Below are 23,343 nucleotides of genomic sequence, written 5' to 3'. Positions count from 1 at the left end.
CACACAACTCGCTCTGTTTAGACCCAGAGCAAACAGTATTGTTTGACTGATGGCCCTTAATGTAAAGACTTCGGACTTTACGTTTCCCAATTTTTGCTTTAAGTTATTTTGTTATTTACATAATAATGTAAATAACCTAATAATGATCCTTTTTGCTGTTTTAGAGGAGCGGTGCTTCAAAGGATAGTTGCAGACTTCTGTCAGAATCTGCAGATTATACAGTACAAATAAAATGTTCACGTTGTCTTCCCAACAGTTTCACTGACATCTACACTGGAAGCGTTCGCGATGTCTTCTCCGGCGCTTGTCGGGCGCTGATAATTGGCGTGTGTCTTGTGTCAGTGACGTAAAAGACGGATTTAATGCGACATGACCGTTCAAACAGCAGTCGCTTTCTAAAACATCAATATGTATCGGATTCAGTACCACATACGGAAGTGACCCAGATCGGATTTGAAAATATCGGATTTGTGCCGTTCACACTGTCATACCATGATCGGATATGGGTCGCATAGGGTCAAAAAAATCGGATTTGATGCGCTTTCGCCTGCAGTGTGAACGTAGCCTTAGTGACCTCTCAGACTGTTTAACAGATCAGACACAAAGAGAATCAGAGCAGCTCTGTTCTTTAAAGACAAACATGAACCCACTCAGGTCACACTTTCCCCACAGATATGAGCATCACTGTCCTCAAACAGCAAATGACCAAGTCTAACATTTTGATCTTTTCTCTTTCATTGTTTTCTTTTTAATGAATCTTTGTAACAATCTGAGGATGTTTCAGGTCAGATTTATCCAGGAAACACAAACATGTAAAGGAGTCATCACAGCTCTCTGACCTCGTTGGTCCAGGTTCAGCACTGAAGCCTGGAGGTTCACCTTTGGACCGGTCACTCCTCACAGACGGACAGCTGGACCCTGCAGACTGTGACCTCTGACCCCTGCAGACACAAACATGATAAAGTCATTGAAGCAGCTGTGATCACACAGACTGCAGATGAAGCAGCTGTTTCCTGTCAGTAACAGTCCTCTTAGATTAGAGTTCAGCTTTTTACAGGAAAATAAATGTCCCTGAATGCAACAGTGAGCAACAGTCTGCCTCTGTGGCTGTGATAGCTGCTGTTAGGAGTGTTCATGTGTTTGCAGTTAGACCAGATGTTACCATCATGGAGATGTTAAAAAATCCTGCAGCATCATGTAGCACAAACACTTTGTTCACTGTGTTCATGTCATCTGCAAGCAACAGGAAGTTCATTAATAAAGGCGAGATGGAGACATGACATCCAGCTGTTACACACATCTGGGCTCACACGAAGAAACTTTCTCTAATAAAGCAGCTGCTCACTGAACACTTTTTGCATTTTAGAGACCAGGAAACATCAAAATCATTTAAATCAGAGAGTTCATGTTACTAACAGCTCACCTCTCTGCAGCAGAGACTTTAAAATCAATGATGTGACCAGCAGAGCAGTCACTCTGTAAGGACACAGAGCTGGGTGGAGGTCCAGGTGGGTTCCTGTGAATAATGATGGAGCAGTGATGTGAGTGCTGAGCTGTGACATGGAGAAGAGTCATGGACAGTTAGAGATGGTCATCTCACCTCTGAGCTTTGGTCTGGCTCTCATGTTCCCCACACAGAGTGGTTTTAGAGGGAGGGACTCCCTCCTCTCTGTCCTCACACTGATCCATGCTGCTCAATTCACATCAGCTCTCACACACTTTCTACCTTCACCTGCAGAGGAAACACAAATCATTCATGTGCACATCAGCAGAAATCCTCCTTTCCATCATGTGTGCTGTTCAAATATCAGCTGCTTCTTTCCTGCTTCATCTCAGTGTCAGCTGAATGCAGTCAGACAGTAGCGTGAGGCAGAGGAAGCTGCCATCAGTTGCTCTACTATCAGTCCACTAGATGGAGCCGTGAAGCACACACGATGCATTCACTGACACACACTGATTCACTGTGACTGGAAGCTTCAGTGTGAACAACATTTACAACATTTCAGCTGATCCATGATTCAAAGAGGATCAGCAGAGTTAAAGCTTCACACTAATTATTCCTGCTGAGTTTGCAGAGAACTGCACACACACTGATTTACTGTCACAAGGGTTGACTAACCCTGCTGAGTGGTTAGTCTTCTCTGCATTTTCTTTCCTCGGAGAGCTTAGCCTAATCCTTCATTGCCCTGAAGAATTCTGTGGTGTTCGAACCTCCTCTCCAAGGAAAGAAAATGCAGAGAAGACTAACCACTCAGCAGGCCTTGGAAATGATCCTGAGTGAAGTCAACCCTTGTGACTCGGATGGAGAAGACCTAGAACTTCAGCTAGATTCGGACTCAGAGCTGTCTGATCAGTCTTCCGGTTAGGTTTCATTTCATATTATTTCCTATTTCATTTCAAACAAGTAAGTGAAAAATACTAAAAAAGCAGAGCAGGATTAGGGTTAGCTAGTAACCCTAACTCTAGTTGTATCTTTTTATTTAGGAAGACATTTCATTTCATATCATTTCCTATTTCATTTCAAACAAGTAAGTGGATGTAGTAAGTAAGATATTTCAGACATTATTCCGATACAGAGGAGGAGATACTGGAATTATAATTAGTATCTATGCATGCATTCGTGATTTCGGAAGGCTGCAGGTCCAGATGGCGTCAGCTCCAGGCTCCTGAGGTGCTGCGCAGATGAACTGTGTAGCATCCTAGGATATCTGTTCAACCTGAGCCTGTCACTGGGGAAAGTTCCACAGCTGTGGAAGACCTCCTGTGTGGTACCGGTACCAAAGACCTCCCATCCCAAGGACCTCAGCAGCTACAGGTCGGTAGCCCTGACTTCGCATCTGATGAAGACCCTCGAGAGGTTGGTTCTAAACCATCTGCGCCCCCTGGTGAGGTCTTCATTGGATCCGCTGCAGTTTGCTTACCAGCCTGACATCGGGGTGGAGGACGCCATCATCTACCTCCTGCACCGAGCTCTGACTCACCTGGAGAAGCCTGGAAGCACTGTGAGGATCATGTTCTTTGATTTCTCCAGTGCTTTCAACACCATCCAGCCACGACTTCTGAGGGACAAGCTGGAGCTATCGGGAGTGGACCACCACATGTCCCAGTGGATACTGGACTACCTCACAGAACGTCCACAGTATGTGAGGTCACAGGGCTGTGTCTCTGACATGCTGGTCTGCAGTACGGGGGCCCCACAGGGAACTGTGCTGGCACCGTTCCTCTTCACCCTCTACACTGCAGACTTCTCCATCAACTCCCCATGCTGCCACCTACAGAAGTTCTCTGACGACTCTGCCATAGTCGGCCTCATCACAGGTGAGGACGACTCAGAGTACAGACAGTGGACTCTGGACTTTGTGGACTGGTGTCAGCAGAACCACCTGCTGATCAACGCCAGGAAAACCAAGGAGTTGGTGGTGGATTTCCGGAGACGCAGACCCACCACACTGACACCGGTGAACATCCAGGAGTGGACATTGAGATAGTGGACTCTTATAGGTACCTGGGTGTTCACCTGAATAATAAACTGGACTGGAGCCACAACACTGATGCTCTTTACAGGAAGGGTCAGAGCAGACTCTACCTGCTGAGGCGGCTGAGGTCATTTGGAGTACAGGGAGCGCTTTTAAAGACCTTCTATGACTCTGTGGTGGCATCTGTCATTTTTACAGTGTGGTATGTTGGAGCAGCAGTTTATCGGCAGCTGAGAGGAAGAGGTTGGATAAACTCATCAGGAAGGCCAGCTCTGTTCTGGGATGCACCCTGGACCCAGTGCAGGTGGTGGGAGACAGAAGGACTCTGGCCAAAATAACATCTCTGATGGACAGAGTCTCCCACCCCATGCATGGAAATGTTGCTGAACTGCAGAGCTCCTTCAGTGACAGACTGCTGCATCCTAGATGCATGAAGGAGCGTTCCATGAGGTCCTTCCTCCCTGCAGCTGTCAGACTGTACAATCACAACTGCTCCCAACAATCACAGATGTTTACATCAGCGCTGTAACTGCAATAAGTTAATTAACCGATTCGCACTACAACCTGGTTTCCCTCTTATCTGTAGTTATTTATATTTAATTTAATAACTGTACAGTACTCTGTTTATAGTAACCATTGTCCTTAATGTAAATATGTAAGAAAAATTGTGTATGTTTCTGTTCTGTGTCCTGTATACTGTTTGTTTGTATATGTGTCTTTTTGGCTGCTGTTACAACCAAATTTCCCCTAGGGTTACTAGGGTTCCAACACTACGTGACTGCTGGTCAGCAAACCTGGGAAACCCACAGATCATTGGAACTATGCAGCGAAACCGCTTCCAAGACATCATGCAACACCTACACTTTGATGACAGGTCCACCCGCAATGATCGAGCAAAGACTGATAAGTTCGCTGCAATTTCCAGTGTGTGGGGATCATTTGTCACCAACTGCATCACGTGCTACAACCCTGGTCTACATATCACCGTTGATGAACAGCTCTTCCCATCAAAGACTCGGTGCTGTTTCCTGCAGTATATTGCAAGTAAACCTGACAAGTTTGGGATCAAGTTTTGGGTGGCCTGCGACCTAAAATCCAAGTACATTTGCAATGTCCTCCCATATCTTGGCAAGGACCCCAATCGTCCCAGTGGGCAGAGACTGTCTGAAAATGTAGTGATGAGGCTGATGGAACCATTCCTAGACAAGGGCAGAAATGTTACCACGGACAATTTCTTCACATCGCTTTCACTTGCGCAAAAACTTCTTAGACGGAAAACCACCATCCTCGGCACAGTCAACAAGATTCGCCGGGAAATTCCTCAATCCGCTAGATACACAGATTGCAATGAATTCACCACTCAGGTAGGCTGCAGGTCTTTTGTGGTTCTATGTTTATGTGTTTCATTGTGTGTAAAAGTGCTATGGAAATAACAATTTATCTTATTTCTTAGGTGTTTTCAACCTCTGCTGCCACGCTGATGGCATATGCAGCCAAACGGAAGAAGACAGTCTATATTCTTAGCAGCATGCACAGCGTGGTTCAAACTGATAACACCACCAAAAGGAAGCCAAATACTGTCACCCTTTACAACACCACAAAGTGTGGCGTGGATGTGATGGACCAGGTGGTGCGGGAGTACACGGTCCGCAGAGGAACACGGCGCTGGCCAGTTGCCGTGTTCTATAACATGATTGACATGGCAGCACTGAATGCACATGTGCTGTTTCAAGCATGCACCTGGACGCAGGAAAGATGGGTGGACTTCCTGGTGGAGCTTGCAAGAGAGTTGGCTAACTCTCATATGGCTGGGAAGAAGGCAAGAAAAGAACAGTTGCTTCAGACACAACCCTCCACACCTAGCCCTGGAAAAAGAGCCACGTGTCAGGTCAAACACAAATGCAAGAACAATCATGCCACTGTGCGATGTGTTCACTGCTACAGATACACATGTGGTAAATGCAGACTACAGATACTATGGCAGTGCCAGGATTGTGAGTGATTGCTGAAAATGTTGAAATGTACTCACTCACTTTTTATTGTTATTTGTAAATATGTGTACAAATGGTTGGGTTTTTTTGTTTTTTTGTACTCCATCCATCCATCCATCCATCTTCATCCGCTTTATCCGAGGCCGGGTCGCGGGGGCAGCAGCCTAAGCAGAAAAGCCCAGACCTCCCTCTCCCCAGCCACCTCCTCCAGCTTATCCGGGGGAATACCAAGGCGTTCACAGGCCAGCCGAGAGATATAATCTCTCCAGCGTGTCCTGGGTCTGCCCGGGGCCTCCTCCCGGTGGGACATGCCCGAACACCTCACCCAGGAGGCGCCCAGGAGGCATCCTTGTCAGATGCCCGAACCACCTCAACTGGCTCCTTTCGATGTGGAGGAGCAGCGGCTCTACTCTGAGCCCCTCCCGGATGGCCGAACTTCTCACCCTATCTCTAAGGGAGAGGCCAGCCACCCTTCGGAGGAAGCTCATTTCTGCCGCTTGTATCCGCGATCTCGTTCTTTTCGGTCACTACCCACAGCTCGTGGCCATAGGTGAGGGTAGGGACGTAGATCGACCGGTAAATTGAGAGCTTCGCTTTTACACTCAGCTCCCTCTTCACCACACGACGGACCGGTGCAGCGTCCGCATCACTGCAGCCGCAGCACCAATCCGTCTGTCGATCTCCGGCTCCCTTCTCCCATCACTCGCGAACAAGACCCCGAGATACTTGAACTCCTCCACTTGGGGCAGGAACTCATCCCCGACCGGAGTGGGCACTCCACCCTTTTCCGGCTGAGAACCATGGCCTCAGATTTGGAGGTGCTGATCCTCATTCCCGCTGCTTCACACTCGGCTGCGAACCGCTCCAGTGCGAGCTGGAGGCCTTCACCTGATGAAGCCAACAGAACCACATCATCCATAAAAAGCAGAGATGAGATTCTGAGGCCACCAAGTGAAAGCCCTCCGCCACTTGGCTGCGCCTAGAAATCCTGTCCATAAAAATTATGAACAAAACCGGTGACAAAGGGCAGCCCTGGCGGAGCCCATCACCCACCGGGAACAAGTCCGACTTATTGCCGGCAATGCGAACCAAACTCTTGCAACGGTTGTACAGGGATCGAATGGCCCGTAGCAATGGGCCAGACACCCCATACTCCCGCAACACCTCCCACAGGACACCCGAGGGACACGGTCGAATGCCTTCTCCAAGTCCACAAAACACATGTAGACTGGTTGGGCAAACTCCCATGCACCCTCAAGTATCCTCGAGAGGATAAAGAGCTGGTCCAGTGTTCCACGACCAGGGACGAAAACCGCATTGTTCCTCCTGTATCCGAGGTTCGACTAACGGACGAACTCTCCTTTCCAGCACCCTGGCATAGACTTTCCCAGGAGGCTGAGGAGTGTGATCCCCTGTGGTTGGAACACACCCTCCGGTCTCCCCTCTTAAAGATGGGGACCACCACCCGGTCTGCCAGTCCAGGGTACTGCCCTGATCTCCACGCAACATTGCAGAGGCGTGTCAACCAGGACAGCCCTACAACATCCAGAGCCTTCAGGAACTCGGGCGGACCTCATCAACACCAGGGCTCTGCCACCGAGGAGTTGTTTAACTGCCTCAGTGACCTCGCCCCGGAAATTGGCGGGTCATCCCCCTCATCCCCAGACTCTGCTTCCTCCTCGGAAGACGTGTCAGTGGGATTAAGGAGGTCCTCGAAGTATGCGGTGTGCGTTGAAGATCTCGCGGACTGGGGCCTCTGCTAGATGTTCCTAGCACACCCTCACTACGCGTTTAGGTGCACCGGGTCTGTCCAGCGTCCTCCCCCGCCACCTGATCCAACTCACCACCAGGTGATGATCAGTTGACAGCTCAGCCCCTCTCTTTACCCGAGTGTCCAGAACATATGGTCGCAGGTCTGGTGATACGATTACAAAATCGATCATCGACCTGCGGCCTAGAGCGTCCTGGTGCCACGTGCACTTATGGACACTCTTATGTTCGAACAAGGTGTTCGTTATGGCCAAACTGTGATTTGCACAGAAGTCCAATAACAAAACACCGCTCGGATTCAGATCAGGAGGCCGTTCCTCCCAATCACGCCCCTCCAGGTCTCGCTGTTGTTACCCACGTGAGCATTGAAGTCTCCCAGCAGGACAACAGAGTCTCCCGGTGGGGCACCTTCCAGCACCCCCAAGGGACTCTAAGAAGGCTGGGTACTCTGAACTGCCACTCGGCGCATAAGCGCAGATGACAGTCAGGACCCTTTCCCCGACCCTAAGGCGCAGGGAACAAACCCTCTCATCCACCGGAAAAACCCCAGCGCACCGGCAGCAAGCCGAGGGGATATTAGAATACCCACCCCAGCCGCCGCCTCTCACTAGGGGCAACTCCAGACTGAGACAGAGTCCAGCCCCTCTCTAGGAGACTGGTTCCAGAGCCCAAGCCATGCGTGAGGTGAGCCCGACTATATCTAGCCAGTACCTCTCAACCTCACGCACTAACTCAGGCTCCTTCCCCACCAGAGAGGTGACATTCCATGTCCCTATTGCCAGTCTTGGCAGCCGGGATCAGTCCGCCAGGGCCTCTGCTCCTGGCTGCCGCCCAGCACACAATGCACCCGACCCCTATGGCGCCTCCCTGCGGGTGGTGGGTCTGCGGAGGATGGGCCCATGTCTCCTCTTCGGGCTGTGCCCGGCCGGGCCCCATGGACTAAGGCCCGGCCACCAGGCTTCGCCCTCGGGCACCCTCCCGGGCCTGGCTCCAGGGGCGGGGCCCCGTAACCCTATCCGGGCAGGGTAAACTGTTCCTCGATGTTTTCTTCATAAGGGTCTTCTGAATCGCTCTTTGTCTGGTCCCTCACCCAGGACCAATTTGCCATGGGAAACCCTACCAGGGGGCAAAAGCCCCCAGACAACATAGCCCCTGGGATCCCTGGGACACACAAACCCCTCCACCATGATAAGGTAGCGATTCACGGAGAATGTACTGTTTTTATCAATAAATCTTTTGGAGATTTATTTTCCTGGATGATTGAGAATGCATCAAGACGAACACAAAACGAAGTTCACAGCTTTTAGCAGCTCCCCCCCCACACACAAACAAAGAGGCAGTTGGCAGTTAGAAATCAGCAATCATTCACACACACCCACTCCCCTCCAGAATTCTCAGGTAACGACCCAATTTACATATGAATTGATGCTAAAAGACTAGCTAATTTAGCTTCCACTTGGCTGACAGAGGGTTAGAAAAGTCTGGGACTTCTAGTGTTAAAAGCTTCTGTAGTGGATTTTTGTATGACATGTATATCTATAAATCTAACATGATGGAGTTTTGTACCTATATATCTATCTGAATATATATATTCTAACTTTCATGTGGAGTTTAAGGCATGCAGTGGTTCACACACACACACACACACACCCACACAAACACACACACACACCCACAAGTCATGCAGCACACTCATGAGGCATATCTTCACTGTCCTGTACACACACACACACTATAAACCTACACTGGAGTGTTTTATTTTATGTTATGCATTTAACTCATATATTTGATGTAGTTAGGCCAAGTATTATTCACATTAATATCATAATTATCTTTTATAAACTATGCTATTTGCTGTACTAATGTGTGACCTTTGACCACGTTGTGACCTATTGTCAGAGGGTAAAGCAAAGGGTTAACCTAGGGGTGTCACTTTGGACCGGGCGTTCAGCCAGCGCCCGGTGTGAACTCTGGCCGGCATTTGACCCTGCACCTGCTCCTGGGTGCGTGGGAAAGTTACTCAGCAGCAGGAGGTGGGACTACTGGTACCTTTAAAAGGGGGCCGGGGACAGCCCTCTGGGCTTTTTCCTGCTGTCTGTCCGTGGGGTTGGTCCCTACCTGCATGCGCTTATTGCGAACACCCTAGGGGAGCTTTGCTTTTCCTTCTGTTTTGCTGAGCTACACTGTTCAATAAAACAGCTGGCATAGAACTTTGTTCCTCTCCTGTAATTTTTGTGTTTTTGACTTTAATTGGAATTGGGAAGCTGAGATCTACCTATTGCTAATCTGAGGAATTACTCTCCATTGTGGCAACTACAATTTGGCGACCGGACGAAGGGACAAGGAGTTGGAGGCGTCAGCCGTGGACCTTGGGCGTTGATGCCACTCTGCGCACCCAGAGAGCACCAAGCGGCCGCATAAGATAAGGTAAGCAGAGCTTTTTCTGCATAAAACAATTGGTGCTGTCTGAGTGCTGTCTGAGGGGGTTCCGCCCGGGTTCAAGGTATACTTTCGCCTCGCCTTGAAAAAGAACATTAAAATTGTCCTTTGTAATTGGAGAGTTAAAATTGTTACATTGTTAAAATTTTTAATATTGGAGACAGGAAGGAGCAGAGTTTAATGCTGGGATCTATGTGTAACTTTGCTGTGAACCACGGCGCGGAAGTGTGTGTGTGGCTGCGAGTGGGAGCTGCTGTGTGTGTAAAGAGGTTATCTGTCTTGACCTGTGTTTGGGTTGATGACTGCTGAGCCGTGAGGGAGTGTGCGCTAAGTGGGATCTGTTGCTTTCTGTTTTGTTGTGGGTTATAGTTCTTGGGGGAGTTTGTTCTGTTATTCTTTAGTGTCGAAGCTGAAGGATAGACTTGTTAGTGTGTGTGTAAGTTGCGCAGAAGTAAAAAGATGAAAAGTGATGAAAAGTGAAATATATGTCGGCACCCCCAAGGTGGTTACCGCTGGAAACCTAGTTATCCATTTAAGTAGATAAGGTGATACAGGCTAACTAGGTTAACCATTTAATTGGTTAACCTGGTTAACCCAAGTGAATTGCTAGGTAGTCAGGACTGCTCGGGCTTTGGGGGAATTTTGGAGATAAGAACTCAGCACGTAACGCGGGGGCTTGGGGCTCGCAGTGGGAGTCTGAGGGCTTTCGAGTCCACCGGTCTGGACACGCTGGGTAACTGCGCGCGTCGCTGTATGAAAGGCGACACCTTCGGCCAAAGTGTAAATATGTAAATAGCTGTTACTAACCTTTAAGTATATTCGCTGCTGTAAATATTGCTGATTAGTAGTTTAGAGTATAGTTTCTTGTTGCTGTAAATATTGCTTAATATTAATCTATAAATATAACTAATGTATGGCTGTAAATATGAGTTAAAGGAACACGCGTGAGGGGATGGGTTTTGATTCATAAATTAGAAAAAAGGGAAAATAGGTAAGGTAATACAACGTTGTAAAAGAGATGTTAAATTAGACAAGGTGTTAAAAAAATTGAGCAGCTCATTGTGGAACAGATACTCGGCCAAGGGGGGTGTTAAAAGTCATAATTAAAGTATGTGAGGAAGATTAGAGAGGGAGGTCGGCAAATAACTAGGGCAAGTAAAGTAAAAAAGGAAAATTTACTCTCAAGGTTTGTGTTAAAAATAGGGAAAGAAAATCATTGTCAAAGTTGGGATTAGACCCTTTAATGTCTTGAGTAAGTAGATACAGGGTTAAATAAACTAATATTGTGTTGACAAAATTGGAGTAGAGTGGAGTAAATAAGTACTTATTGGTAAAAAGGGAACGAATAGAATCAGATGAGTAAAAATAATAACAAGGTATAAAAACAGAATAAAATAACTGTAAGGTTATAGAAAATAGAGCTCTGAAAAAAAAGGGAAGAGAAAGGAAAGTATAAGCACTACTACTTGCAAATAACTAAAATAGTAAAGAAATAATAATGAGACTAAAAGTAATTCTAAGATATAGCCGAGATAATAGCAACAGAATGCGAGTGGTGGATGGCATGGCATAAAGTTAATCAAACCGAACTTTGGTAGGAAGTGATTTAAATGAAATCAATAAATAAATGAAATGGTAAAAATGGCCTGTATTTATATAGCGCTTTATATGGTCCCTAAGGAAAAATAAAAGATATTGATTAACCTGTTTGCATGGAATGGTGTGTATGGAAAATAGCTGGTAAAGGGGGGTGAGTGCACAGCTGATCAACCTGAGGCTCTGGCGACCGTTTCGCGTATTTACAATAAAATCTGTAAGAGGATCTGGTGTTCAAAACAACAACAAAAAACGGGCTTGCCCAGTGTGGGGCGGGTTGTGTGGGACTTCCCTGTGCCGTTGCCGTAGCAACAATAAGCCAGTGCTCGCTTGGGAGTGCTGGGTAAAAAGTAAGAAGTAACAAATTTGCGACTGTGTCCTGACATTCCGAAAGGAGGAGAGCGTAGTAAAATAGATAAGCGTGCTGGTTTAATAAGTCACAAACATAACATCTCATCCAAATTTAGTTGAAAGAAGTGTTTTAAAAAGAAAAGAAAAATCAATAAATTATAAATATATAAATAAAATAAAATACATTTATTTTCGGGTGTGTGATTGTGATACATGGGAGTCAGTCAGAGCAAAGAAGGTGGGGCAGGTTATAGCCCTAAGGACCGGGTGATAAAACGACACCCGAGTCAAAGGAGGAGGATTTTAAAAATGTGCGTAAGTGGCATAGTAGAACATCAGGGGCACATCAGTGGCCCCAAATGGTACCTTTAATATGGCATGTTGTGAAGAGGTGGAGCTAAGCATACATAAGAAAGTGGCCACTGACCTCCAAAAAATCGTAAGCAAGAAAATAAAAGATTAAAGGAGCGAGAGGTTTTGGGGTGGTTTAGACAAGAGGGGCTAAATTGAGGCAGAAGCTTGTGGAAAACAAAAGTGTGTCATCAAAGGGAAAATGAGAGTTCTGAATCATCACAGGTGTCTCCGTCGGCCCCTTTGTGGCCAGAGAGGCCTCCACCACACACACACACAAATCAACATTCACAAGCGGGGCAGTATCCTCTGAGACACATGTCCTCTGAGCAAGCTGTAAGTAGTGATGGCACCCAAGATGTGGACTGTGAATTAACAGGAAGACTCACTGTCACCCTAAAGGATAAGCGCAATGGTGTTGGAGGAGAGGGTGGAGACATGATGGAGAAGAAAGCGAGTGCTCCACTGGCACCTGTTATTCTGATGAAGTTGAACCTTGGTATAGGACAGAGCTGAGTCGCAATGAGGCCACATCTCTACCTGGGAATAAAACTGCAGCAGAGTCAGCAGCACCTCAGACTCAGGAAATGCTGCACCCCCTAACCAAAAGAGATAAGCTACACGAAATGCAGCAACAAAACGAACAGGTTTCACATCGGAAAGAGTTAAACACTACAGTTCTGCTAGAAGAGACACTTGTACGGCTGGATCAGCTGATAAATAGACATTCACAGGGATTAAGTGATCAGGAGAAAACAAAGCATGTGAAGCATCACACCTTTGAGGCCCCTGTACCAGGACAGACAGGGCCCACAATCAGGAGAATAGAATTGGTGGGAACAATAACAGATAATCCTCCCAGAGGAAAGGAGGCAGCCGCATCTGCTTGTTTCTCACCTCATGATACTGTTTCAAGTCGGCCTTTGTTAACAGATATCACAGACCTACAAGACGCCATTTCCAGGGGTCAGCCGGTGGAAAGGAGAGAGAACGAAGGCCATGTGAGGGAGGATGACAGAGGAATGCGGCTGCGGAGTGGAAAGATGGTGCACAGAGCAAGCAGTCTGCCACATGATTTCCAAAGTCACAAGGATTCAGAAGCAGCATGGCTGGAGCAGGGGAGTGATGAGGGGTATGGAGCCCCTATGTGCCCTATCATGAAGAAAGGAGGGGTCTCAACATATGTGCCGTGGTCATTCATGGACATGGTGGGACTGGCTGAGAGACTGCCTGACCTTTCACAAGGGGCGGGCAAATGGATAACAGCACTCGAGGAAAGTACAGCTGGAGTGACCCTGGCCTTGGGAGACATTAAAGCCCTCCTAATGAAGGTGGTCGGCAAGCATGCAACAGTAAACATCTTTGACAATGCTAAACTGGGTCGAGTTTGCCAAAGCAATCTGCTGGATGATGTAAATATGGGGATGCATCGTACTGTGTTGTGGGAGGCGCTGAGGAAACAATATCCTGATGATGGAGACCCCTCTAGTTTAGAGGGGGAGGTTTTGAAGGATGAGGAGTGTCCCTCTAAGTGGCTGCATGCTTTTCAGCGCAAATGGAAGGATGAGACGGGAAGCGCCTGGAATGCCAACAAATCTACAGAGGCCTTATTCAAAAGTATGGTGAAAAAGGGATTGCCTGCTCCAGTGCAGCAAAAATTAGAGCAAGTGGTGGGCCTGAGTAAGATGGACTGGCCACTGTTTGTGGAGCATATAGTACATCATGTGAATTATCACAGAAAAGAGAAACAACGAGAGGAAGAGACCAATAAACACCTGACTAATAAATTAACACAGCTACAGTTGGGAGAGCTGACAAAAAACAAAAAGGAGAAAACTAAAACACAGGCCCCGCTGATAACCACACTAACTGAGACACAAGCCCCAGTGATAGCAGCTACTCCATCTCAGAACTATGCCACGCCTCCCCCACAGGCTCAGACAGTTTTCCAGCCTGCTGCCTCATCAGCACATACACACATCAGTAACTCTCCTGCTCAAACTGGGCCTGCCCTGCCTGCTATACATGTGTACGTGAATCAGGGTGAAAACTCATACCCACAGGCTCGTGGACGAGGCAGGGAGGCGATGAGAGGAGGATTGATAAGGAGAGGACGAGGGAGAGGAGGACAATTACCAACATTTAGGCTCACCCAGCCTAACCCGCAGCAGAGCAATGTGCCTAAAGGAGACATCATATGTTGGAGCTGTAACCAACCTGGACATTTGCAACGGGATTGCCCTGTTAATCCTTGGACAGGGCCCTCAGCAAACTGGTTATAGGGGTGTCCGGAGGAGCCTGAGGGGGAGATGGAGCTACCTGTGGTGTCATTAAATTCATCAAATGAGCCCATCATACCTGTAGAAATACAGGGACACGAATATTCATTTATGGTGGACACAGGTGCGACCTATTCATGTATTGGAACTGAAGGTGCTGGGCTCCCCCTCTCTACAGCATCAGTTAAGACAGTAGGCTTCTCTGGAAAAACACAAGTTATACCCCTCACCCAGCCAGTTCCAATGATGGTATCAGGAAAATCAATTGTTGCACCGTTGTTGTATTCAGCCGACACCCCAATCAATCTTATGGGAAGAGATATTTTGTGCCCTCTAAAAGCAAAAATAATGTGCACCCCTGATGGACTGTATGTGGATTTTCCACAGGAAGAAATACATAGAATGATGCCAACTCAAACTGAAAAAGAGGTTGAACGTCAGATGCAGCCTCTAGTCTATTGGCTGCAGCTAACACCTGAAGAATCCATGCTGAAGCAGGAATGGACAAAGTGGAAAATCTGGGTGCAGACACAGATGGGTGAAGTGGAGGAAGTCCGGCTGCCGTTACATTGCACATTGCTCTTCGACGGAAATCACCGCTTTAAGGATTATGAAGCCTGCTGGGATGAACTGCTCAATAAAAAGCCATTTCTCATAACCAGTGAAGATATTTACATTGGCCCACAAGGAGCGGCAGCAGCAGTAACCCTCCCTGATGAATTAAAAGACTGGTTTCAAGTGCAAAACTCTGTGCCGCATATCACTCTTTTGATTGCTCAGGGACATGAATCTCATGAGTTGGGGCCTATGATAAAGCAGGCTCTGCAGGTACCAGAATGGGAGCCTACAGAGAATAAATTAATTCATCTATCCAAAGATAGACAGTTTGTCAGAATCTCTATGAAAAATAGTGATGAGAGTGTTGCAACTAAAGTAATGCTAAATGAAAGGCCTGTTACTTTAATGCCTTTGTCTGCAGAACATGAACACCTGCTGAAGCAGGTTCCTGCCCAGCTGTGGTCAACAAACAAAACTGATGTGGGGAAAGTAAAGTCAGCTCAACCAGTAAAAGTAAAATTGAAGCCTGAAATTAAGTTGCCATACATTAAGCAGTATCCACTCAAGCCACATGCCATTGAAGGTATCAAACCTATAATTGAGGGGTTGGAAAAGGCTGGTGTATTAATTAAAGCAACCAGCCCATGTAACACACCTATCTGTCCAATTCAGAAGCCAAATTCTAAAGATTACAGATTGGTGCATGATCTCAGAGCTATTAACGCTATAGTAGAATCTGAAACACATGTTGTTCCCGACCCCCACACATTGCTTTCCAACATTCCACCTGACACACGGTGGTATACAGTAATTGATTTGTGTTCAGCTTTTTTCAGCATCCCATTGCACTCTGACTCTCAGTATCTTTTTGCTTTCACATACCAGAATCAGCAGTATGTATACACACGTCTTCCACAAGGGTTCACTCAGAGCCCTAGTATTTTTAATCGGGTTTTAGCACAAGATTTGCAACACCTAAGTGTCCCAAGTGTCGTTTTGCAGTACGCTGATGATCTGTTGATCTGTAGTCCAACTAAGGAGCAGTGTGAGAGAGATTCTATTGCTGTCTTATCCGTACTGGCGGAGGGAGGACACAAAGTGAGTAAAGATAAAATTCAGTTTTGCCAACAATCAGTGGAATATTTAGGAAGACAGCTGAGGAGAGAAAAACTAATTGCTCCATCTCAAATAGAAGCTGTGGTCAAAGCCCCTAAACCGCAAACGGTGGGGCAAATGCTTTCGTTTCTGGGCATGGCGGGATACAGTCGGCCTTGGATTTGTGATTATGCATTTAAAACAGCTCCCCTGCGAGCCCTGATAAGGGCTGCAGGACAAAATAACTGTAAATCTGAGCTGCAGTGGACGGAAGAAGCATCTGCGGCCTTTGAAGCATTGAAGGGGGACATGCAGTCTGCCCCAGCACTGGGTAATCCAGATTATTCAAAACCTTTTCACCTGTATGTAGCCAACAGAGGGAGCTATGCTAATGCTGTATTGATGCAAGATACACCTATAGGGAAGCAACCTTTAGCCTACTACAGCACAAAGCTGGATAACATTGAGGCTGGCCTTCCACCCTGTTATCAAGGGTTGGCAGCAGCAGCATTTGCTTTTCAAAAAGCAGCCTCTTTAACTATGGGTCATCCTGTCATCTTATACACATCACATCAGCTGCATGCGTTGCTCTCTCAGCCGAGATTTGTTATCACTCAGGCTAGGCGGACTGGATATGAGGTAATTCTGTCCGCTCCAGAGTTAACTATTCAAAGGTGTAATACTGTCAATCCAGCCTCTAGAATGATGCTACCTGATGAGGGGATTCCCCATGATTGTTTGCAACAAACTGATAAATTTATGTGAGCACGAGAAGATTTGTTAAATGAACCTATTACAGCTGATTTAACATTGTTTGTTGATGGGTCCTGTTTTAGAGATGAAAAGGGATGCCATGCGGGATACGGCATCGTTCAGCTTAATCCTGCCAATTCAGGTTTCACCACCTTGCAGACGCAGAAGGTTGATCAGCCGTGTTCTGCTCAGTTAGCAGAATTGAAGGCCTTGACTGCAGCCTGTAAGCTGGCAGCAGGTAAAAGGCTTAATGTCTACACTGATTCAGCATATGCATATGGAGTGTGTCATGTCAGTGCTAACATCTGGAAACAAAGAGGCTTTCAAAGAGCTGATGGCACACCAGTGATACATGGAGAAGCTGTAGCACAATTAATAGAAGCTTTGCAGCTTCCCAGTGCAGTGGCAGTAATCAAATGCCCTGCCCATCAGAAGACAGACACCTTGATTGCTAAAGGGAATAACTTAGCAGATGAAGCAGCTAAGCAGGCAGCTACAGGAGACAAAATGGCACCATTGTTGTTACAGGAGTCACAGGAAGCACCCTTGGTGACACTGCAGTCACTTATTGAGGCTCAGAGCGAGGTAGATCCTCAAGAAAAAAGGTTATGGGAAAGGAGAGGTGCAATAAGAAGTACCAGCCCTCCACATGAAGGGCTGTGGAGAAGCGTGCAGGGTCAGTTTGTCATGCCATCCTCCATATTGCCTATAGCTATACGGAAAGCGCATGGAGTCGATCATTGTAATAGACAGGAAGTTATTAAGAGGCTAAAGGAGGCGTGGTGGTCTCCCCTTTTGATAGCAGAAGTAAACAGAATTTTGAACGAGTGTGAAATATGTGCAAAAAATAATGTGAGAAAAAGCTTTTCAGCACCTCTGGCACATATCCCACCCCCGGATGGGCCGTTTCGACATCTAGTGATTGATTTTATTGACATGGGGATGGAGAATAGGCGAGAAGGGATGAGATATGTTCTTGTTGTAGTGTGCAGGTTCAGTAGGTGGGTGGAAGCAACACCCACCCGTGCACCAGACCATAAGTCTGTTGCCAAGTTCTTGAGTAGAGAGGTTTTTCCTAGATTTGGGTTACCGGACACCATTTCTTCTGATAACGGGCCACACTTTGTTTCTCAAGTCATACAAGTGATGTTGAAACTGTTGGGCATAAAACAGAAGTTTGGCTGTGTGTATCATCCTCAGTCACAGGGAAGTGTAGAACGGCAGAATGGCATTATTAAGGCGAAAATCACCAAAATTATAGCAGATGTGGTGAAAGGAAGTGGAGAAAAGCTAAGTTGGTTGCAAGCTTTGCCTTTGGCTCTCATGTGTATGAGATCTCAAACTAACAGAACTATGTGTTTAAGTCCTCACGAGTTGCTCACAGGAAGGCCGATGCCCCTTCCGTACTATCGAGGGCCTTATGAAGGCCCTTCATTAGAGCAATTAGAAAATGAAATGGGAAGTTATTTGCGACAACTAACTAGAATACATAAAGTTATCTTTCAACAGGTGAAAGGAGCCACAGCGGACCGAGACGCAGAGATTCCTGACCATCTGCTGACCATATGGCCAGGCGACCAGGTGTACTTGAAAGTGATTAAGAGAAGGTGGGACCAACCTAGAAGGAAGGCCCGTACACACAGTTATCCTAGCAACTCCAACAGCTGTTAAAGTTGCAGGTAAGGGGGCATGGTTTCATTTGTCCTCCTGCACCAAGGCACCTCAGCCTGAGCCAGGAGCGTCACACGAAAACAGAGAGACAGAGGAGGGGGCAGGCCAAGCCGCCCCACGGGTGACGTCGCAGCCGCACGAAGGGGACGGTGCCACCTCCCCACAGGGAATCAGGAGATCTCAGAGACTGGCAGCGAGGCACAGCTGTAGTGATTCAACCCACAGGGGGACCCCTCCCGACCACCAGGAGCATCTGTGTAGTGAAGAGGGGGGGGCTCTACCAGCTGACAGTTAACTGGTCCAGACAGAAGCCTAGTTAAAATAGATCCTCAAAAGAGTGGTTTAGCAAGTAGGGATATTTTAATACTGAGAAGGGGTTTAATCGGTGGGCGGTGAAAGAGGGCGAGCAGTAAGTGTAGCAGAGGGAAAATGAAGCAGGGAGAGAGGGATCTGATGCAGGGCAGGGAGTGTCAGGCTGGTGTGGACCAGGTCCAAGGGGGGGGGAATGTTATAAACTTGAAAATTATGTTGATAGCTTTCACAGCATGGTTGGGTGTAATATGTTTATACAGCGAAGGGAAGATAATGGGACCTGTAGGAGTTAAAAGCAACCAAAAACAGGAGTGGTTACATGACTGCTTATCAGCTGTAGCCGTTATAGCAGCAGAAAAAGGTAAATTGCCCATGAGGCAGAAAGTTACACTGACATACGTAAAATCTGATGAATATGGTTTGATCATGGTCTCCGACTTCAGGGGACTGCAGGTAAAAGCTTATGCAAGAAGCATGCGGTGTGACGAGGAGGGGATGGTGACATCACAAGTCATATGTGCTCCTGGGCATTGTGTAAATGTTCATAATGGGAAGGTAATTACCATAAAGAGAGCATCTCCGTGGGTGATAGTGGTTGATAGGCAAAAGCGAGGAGTGACTCAACAGCTCACCCCGCTGACTAGCTTAAAATCGACAACCCTAGAATCTAATGTTTTTTATCAGTGGTTGAAATTTTCAGCTAAGCTAGTGGAAAAACAGGATTGTATAGTTTGTCATAAACGCAAAATACCTCAAGTATTGCCGATCCCATTTGAAGGAGTGGAGAAATGCTTAGTTTCCCCAGGAAGGCATTGTTTTGCTCACTGCGTGTTATGGAAGGCCCATACACTGGAACCATACTGTAAAAGGAAGCAACCCCCTAAAGGTTTTAGGCGTAAAGGCAAGTGTGTGGAGGAAAAGTTAGGAGGATGCCCTCTGCGGTTGAGCGACACTAAACAATATCAGATACCGCCAGTAGTTCATGTAGCAGTAAACACGGTGTTCCCATTCTGCTTAGCATCAGGATTAGAACATGAGAGCATCCTGTGGAATGACACTGTGGAAATGGCCAACCAATTAATTCAATGTGAATATCATAATTATCTTTTTCCCCGTAGTAAACAAACTTGGAGCATGAAAGTATGTAACACCACTAGTCGAGCTAAAATGCAATGTGCTAGAGTTGTTAGTGGAGCAGGAGGATCAGGACCAGATGTATATATTGTAGGGCATAATAAGTCCTATGCCCAGTGGTTGCATGTCTATAATTTAACAAATGGCACCTATCCATTAGCAGATGTGTTTTGGATGTGTGAAGAAGACAGACGGATTAGATCTGTTCTAGTGCCAAATTGGAAAGGCATTTGTGCCCCAGTCATGTTAACGGGTCAAATCTATGTGATTCATTTTGCAGACAAAGAAGAAAATGGAGTTCTAAAAGGATTAAAAAGACGCCAAAGCAGCTTCACAATTCCCTTGGGAAGAACATGCAGACATTTACGTTACAGCCGACCGCATGGTTAAAGGAGTTCCAGCTGAACATCAGGCTATAGGGGAGGCGTGGATTGTGTCCGGCCAAGTAGCAGGGTCTATACCTATGGCTGGCACGATTGTAAATGCTCAATACATAGCCAAAAATTCAAGGTGGATAAATTATTTATGGTATAACCAACAAAGATTTTTGAATTGGACTATTGCAGCCCTCCAGGGAGTTAGTGAGCAATTACATGCCACGTCATTAATGACACTGCAAAACAGGCTTTTGATTGAAACTATGCTAGCCGAGGAGCAGGGTGTTTGTGATAGATTTGGGGATGATTGCTGTACAGCCATTCCCATGCACACAGGGAGGCGGAAACATTACAAAGGTCTTGGAAAACCTAAAAGGATAAGAAATGACCATGTTAAACACTCTAATTGGAATTCCTCGTCTTACTCTGTATGGGAGTGGTTTCAGAGTTTATCACTTCTTCAGTTACTTAAGTCGATAGGCATAGCCATAGGCATAATCCTATTAATACTTATGTTGCTAACCTGTTGTGTGTTTCCTTTGATTAAGATACTGATCGCCAAGACCTTGAAGGCAGTGACGCAGTTTCCTGTCCGGATAGACCAAAGTGTGGATTTCACAGTAGCAGTGGAATCGTCTCCTCGGGAGCCTCAGCAAGGACCAGATTATGCTGATATGTCTCATTATGAATCATTTGATGACTTGTTAGCTTATATTGCTATGGGGAGTGGATGCGTAGATGAAAATGGCCCAGTTGAGGAACCGCCTTATGGGGTTCCCTCTAACATCCCTGCACAAGGTGTGGGTTGTGATGTCTTCACCCCTTCCAGAGTGACACCGTAGTAAAATTAAAGAAATTAAGTAAAAAGTAAAAAATATTAAAAAAGAGTAAAAGAATAAAAAGTATGTAATCAATGAATACTGATTAGTTAAAAAAAAGAGTATAGTAACTGGGACGAGAACATTTATGTGTGGGACGTGTCTAATTTTGTGCTTTATGTTACATAGATAAACAGTAATGGCAGAATCAGGAGTGAAGATAGAGTATTCAGACAGCCCTACTAGGCCTGGGACCAGTTCATCACCGGAGAGACCCTTGTGGCGCCCAACCGCAGCCAACCAGCCAGAGGTCCCGCCCGACGTCAAAGTGGGGAAGTTTTGGCTTCAGCGGTTGGCATCCATTCATCCTGCATCCGCCCAGGGGGGGCAGCCAGAGCCACAGAGGGCACCTCTCTGGACCCTAGTTCCAGAGCCTCGCGCGCCTACATCACCGATGACACCGCCACAGTCTCCTGTCTATTCTGGATCCTCAACACCACCTACTCCCAGGGCCTTAACGCCAATTCCAGAGTCTCAGAGGTCACCCAGACCGGGGCCAAGCCACTCTCAAAGCCCATACAGACCTCCGATCGTCGACCTTCTGTCATTAAGCCCCGTGTCCACTGCCAGCATGACCTATGAGCATTCCGGACGTGATGAAGGGTCTACACGTTCTAACACCCCTGTCCAGGGAAGGGCAGCTGAGTCTACAGTGACAGCGTGGGGAGATGTTGCTGATTCCACTGTGCAAGAACACCTTATGCAACTCCCCAAGCCTGAATTCCAAAGAGAAATTCGAAAGCTGCCTACAAGCTGGGCCCAGGAGATCAAAAGGAAAAGAAATAATTACAATGCCCGCTGTCAGTATGCTCAACGCAAGCAGATGTATGCAACCGCCCTGCAGACCACAGAGCAATATGCCCATCATCTCATTCGCCAAAACGATGCGTGGGAGCGGGCTTGGGAGAGGAGCACCCACGAGTTGGGTGAGGTGAGAGTTGAGAATGCCCGCTACACTGAGAGGAATGCTGATCTGATGCGAGAGGTGGCTGAACTACGAAAGCAAGTGAAAGGTCAGGAAGATCATTCCAACTTCATCACTCGCAAGTTGTCTGAAGCCCTTCACACCATTGGAGCCCAGGGTAAAGAGATCCAGAGACTCACTGCTGAAAATGTCAGGCTTCAGGTGGTCAATGACCAACTCATGGCTAATAAGGGAGTTGGTGGAGAAAGTGCTCCTGCACGCCAATCAGTGGGTGGGGAGTAAGGCCATGAAAGGACTGAAAGTCTGGCTTGAATGATGCCATATACTGTGATTATGCATAATATGTAACTTGAAATATATATTCATCTCATGTGTCTTACTTATACATCCTATGCCTTAATTAGCAGTTAACATATATCTATTAGTTGATCTTTCTTATTTTGAATTCTATCATAATTGATGACAATCACAGTGTGTTATGCAAGGTGCTCTGCAATTGTGGATGAACAATACTATGGCCATGGCAGGTTGGATTTTGTGTGTTTCATGTCGCCTTTGCTTAGCACCTGCTGTTGATTATCTTGTCTACTCATTAAACTATGTAAGGAGCTTGCTTTAAAGTATGTTAGCAAAAAAACAGCACACGCCGTAGTTAGATACTCACCATTTTTGTTTTTCATATTATGGGGTTTTTAGGTGGTACCTCCAGGTACCACAGGGGGGAATGTAGTGGATTTTTGTATGACATGTATACCTATAAATCTAACATGATGGAGTTTTGTACCTATATATCTATCTGAATATATATATTCTAACTTTCATGTGGAGTTTTAGGCATGCAGTGGTTCACACACACACACACACACACACCCACACAAACACACACACACACCCACAAGTCATGCAGCACACTCATGAGGCATATCTTCACTGTCCTGTACACACACACACACTATAAACCTACACTGGAGTGTTTTATTTTATGTTATGCATTTAACTCATATATTTGATGTAGTTAGGCCAAGTATTATTCACATTAATATCATAATTATCTTTTATAAACTATGCTATTTGCTGTACTAATGTGTGACCTTTGACCACGTTGTGACCTATTGTCAGAGGGTAAAGCAAAGGGTTAACCTAGGGGTGTCACTTTGGACCGGGCGTTCAGCCAGCGCCCGGTGTGAACTCTGGCCGGCATTTGACCCTGCACCTGCTCCTGGGTGCGTGGGAAAGTTACTCAGCAGCAGGAGGTGGGACTACTGGTACCTTTAAAAGGGGGCCGGGGACAGCCCTCTGGGCTTTTTCCTGCTGTCTGTCCGTGGGGTTGGTCCCTACCTGCATGCGCTTATTGCGAACACCCTAGGAGCTTTGCTTTTCCTCTGTT

General features: G+C 46.6%; 2 protein-coding genes across 4 annotated transcripts in view; one reads left to right on the top strand and one right to left on the bottom strand.

Annotated features, from left to right (window-relative positions):
- LOC120434800 (protein NLRC3-like) overlaps nucleotides 1–11,658 on the bottom strand; it is a 67,717-nt gene extending 56,059 nt beyond the window's left edge. The window contains exons 1-4 of the mRNA XM_039603207.1: nucleotides 11,531–11,658; nucleotides 1,601–1,657; nucleotides 1,424–1,516; nucleotides 840–941 (exon numbers count right to left, since the gene is read on the bottom strand). Of these exons, the coding sequence (XP_039459141.1) occupies nucleotides 840–941; nucleotides 1,424–1,516; nucleotides 1,601–1,657; nucleotides 11,531–11,658 (380 nt within the window). The remainder of the gene's footprint in view (nucleotides 1–839; nucleotides 942–1,423; nucleotides 1,517–1,600; nucleotides 1,658–11,530) is intronic.
- Nucleotides 8,751–23,317, top strand: LOC120438547 (uncharacterized protein K02A2.6-like). Of its 3 annotated transcripts, XM_039608937.1 has the most exons (3): nucleotides 8,751–9,664; nucleotides 18,169–18,266; nucleotides 21,161–23,317. In XM_039608937.1, the coding sequence occupies exon 3, from the start codon at nucleotides 21,171–21,173 to the stop codon at nucleotides 22,236–22,238; it is 1,068 nt and encodes a 355-aa protein (XP_039464871.1). In that variant the 5' UTR covers nucleotides 8,751–9,664; nucleotides 18,169–18,266; nucleotides 21,161–21,170; the 3' UTR covers nucleotides 22,239–23,317. The 3 variants fall into 3 exon arrangements, with proteins under 3 accessions (XP_039464871.1, XP_039464870.1, XP_039464872.1); XM_039608936.1 differs by lacking the exon at nucleotides 8,751–9,664 and having other exon boundaries at nucleotides 16,512–18,266; XM_039608938.1 differs by lacking the exons at nucleotides 8,751–9,664; nucleotides 18,169–18,266 and adding an exon at nucleotides 18,290–18,338.
- Nucleotides 23,318–23,343: the final 26 nt, after the last annotated feature.

Source organism: Oreochromis aureus, linkage group 3 (assembly GCF_013358895.1).
Source record: "Oreochromis aureus strain Israel breed Guangdong linkage group 3, ZZ_aureus, whole genome shotgun sequence".
NCBI classification, from domain to species: Eukaryota; Metazoa; Chordata; class Actinopteri; order Cichliformes; family Cichlidae; genus Oreochromis; species Oreochromis aureus.
Note: the sequence above shows the minus strand (reverse complement) of the source record. Positions and strands in the feature narration are given on the sequence as shown.

Bases quoted from the DNA above. Each gene is read 5' to 3' on its own strand.
- LOC120438547 (XM_039608936.1), top strand. From the start codon at position 17,167: ATGGCACCATTGTTGTTACAGGAGTCACAGGAAGCACCCTTGGTGACA.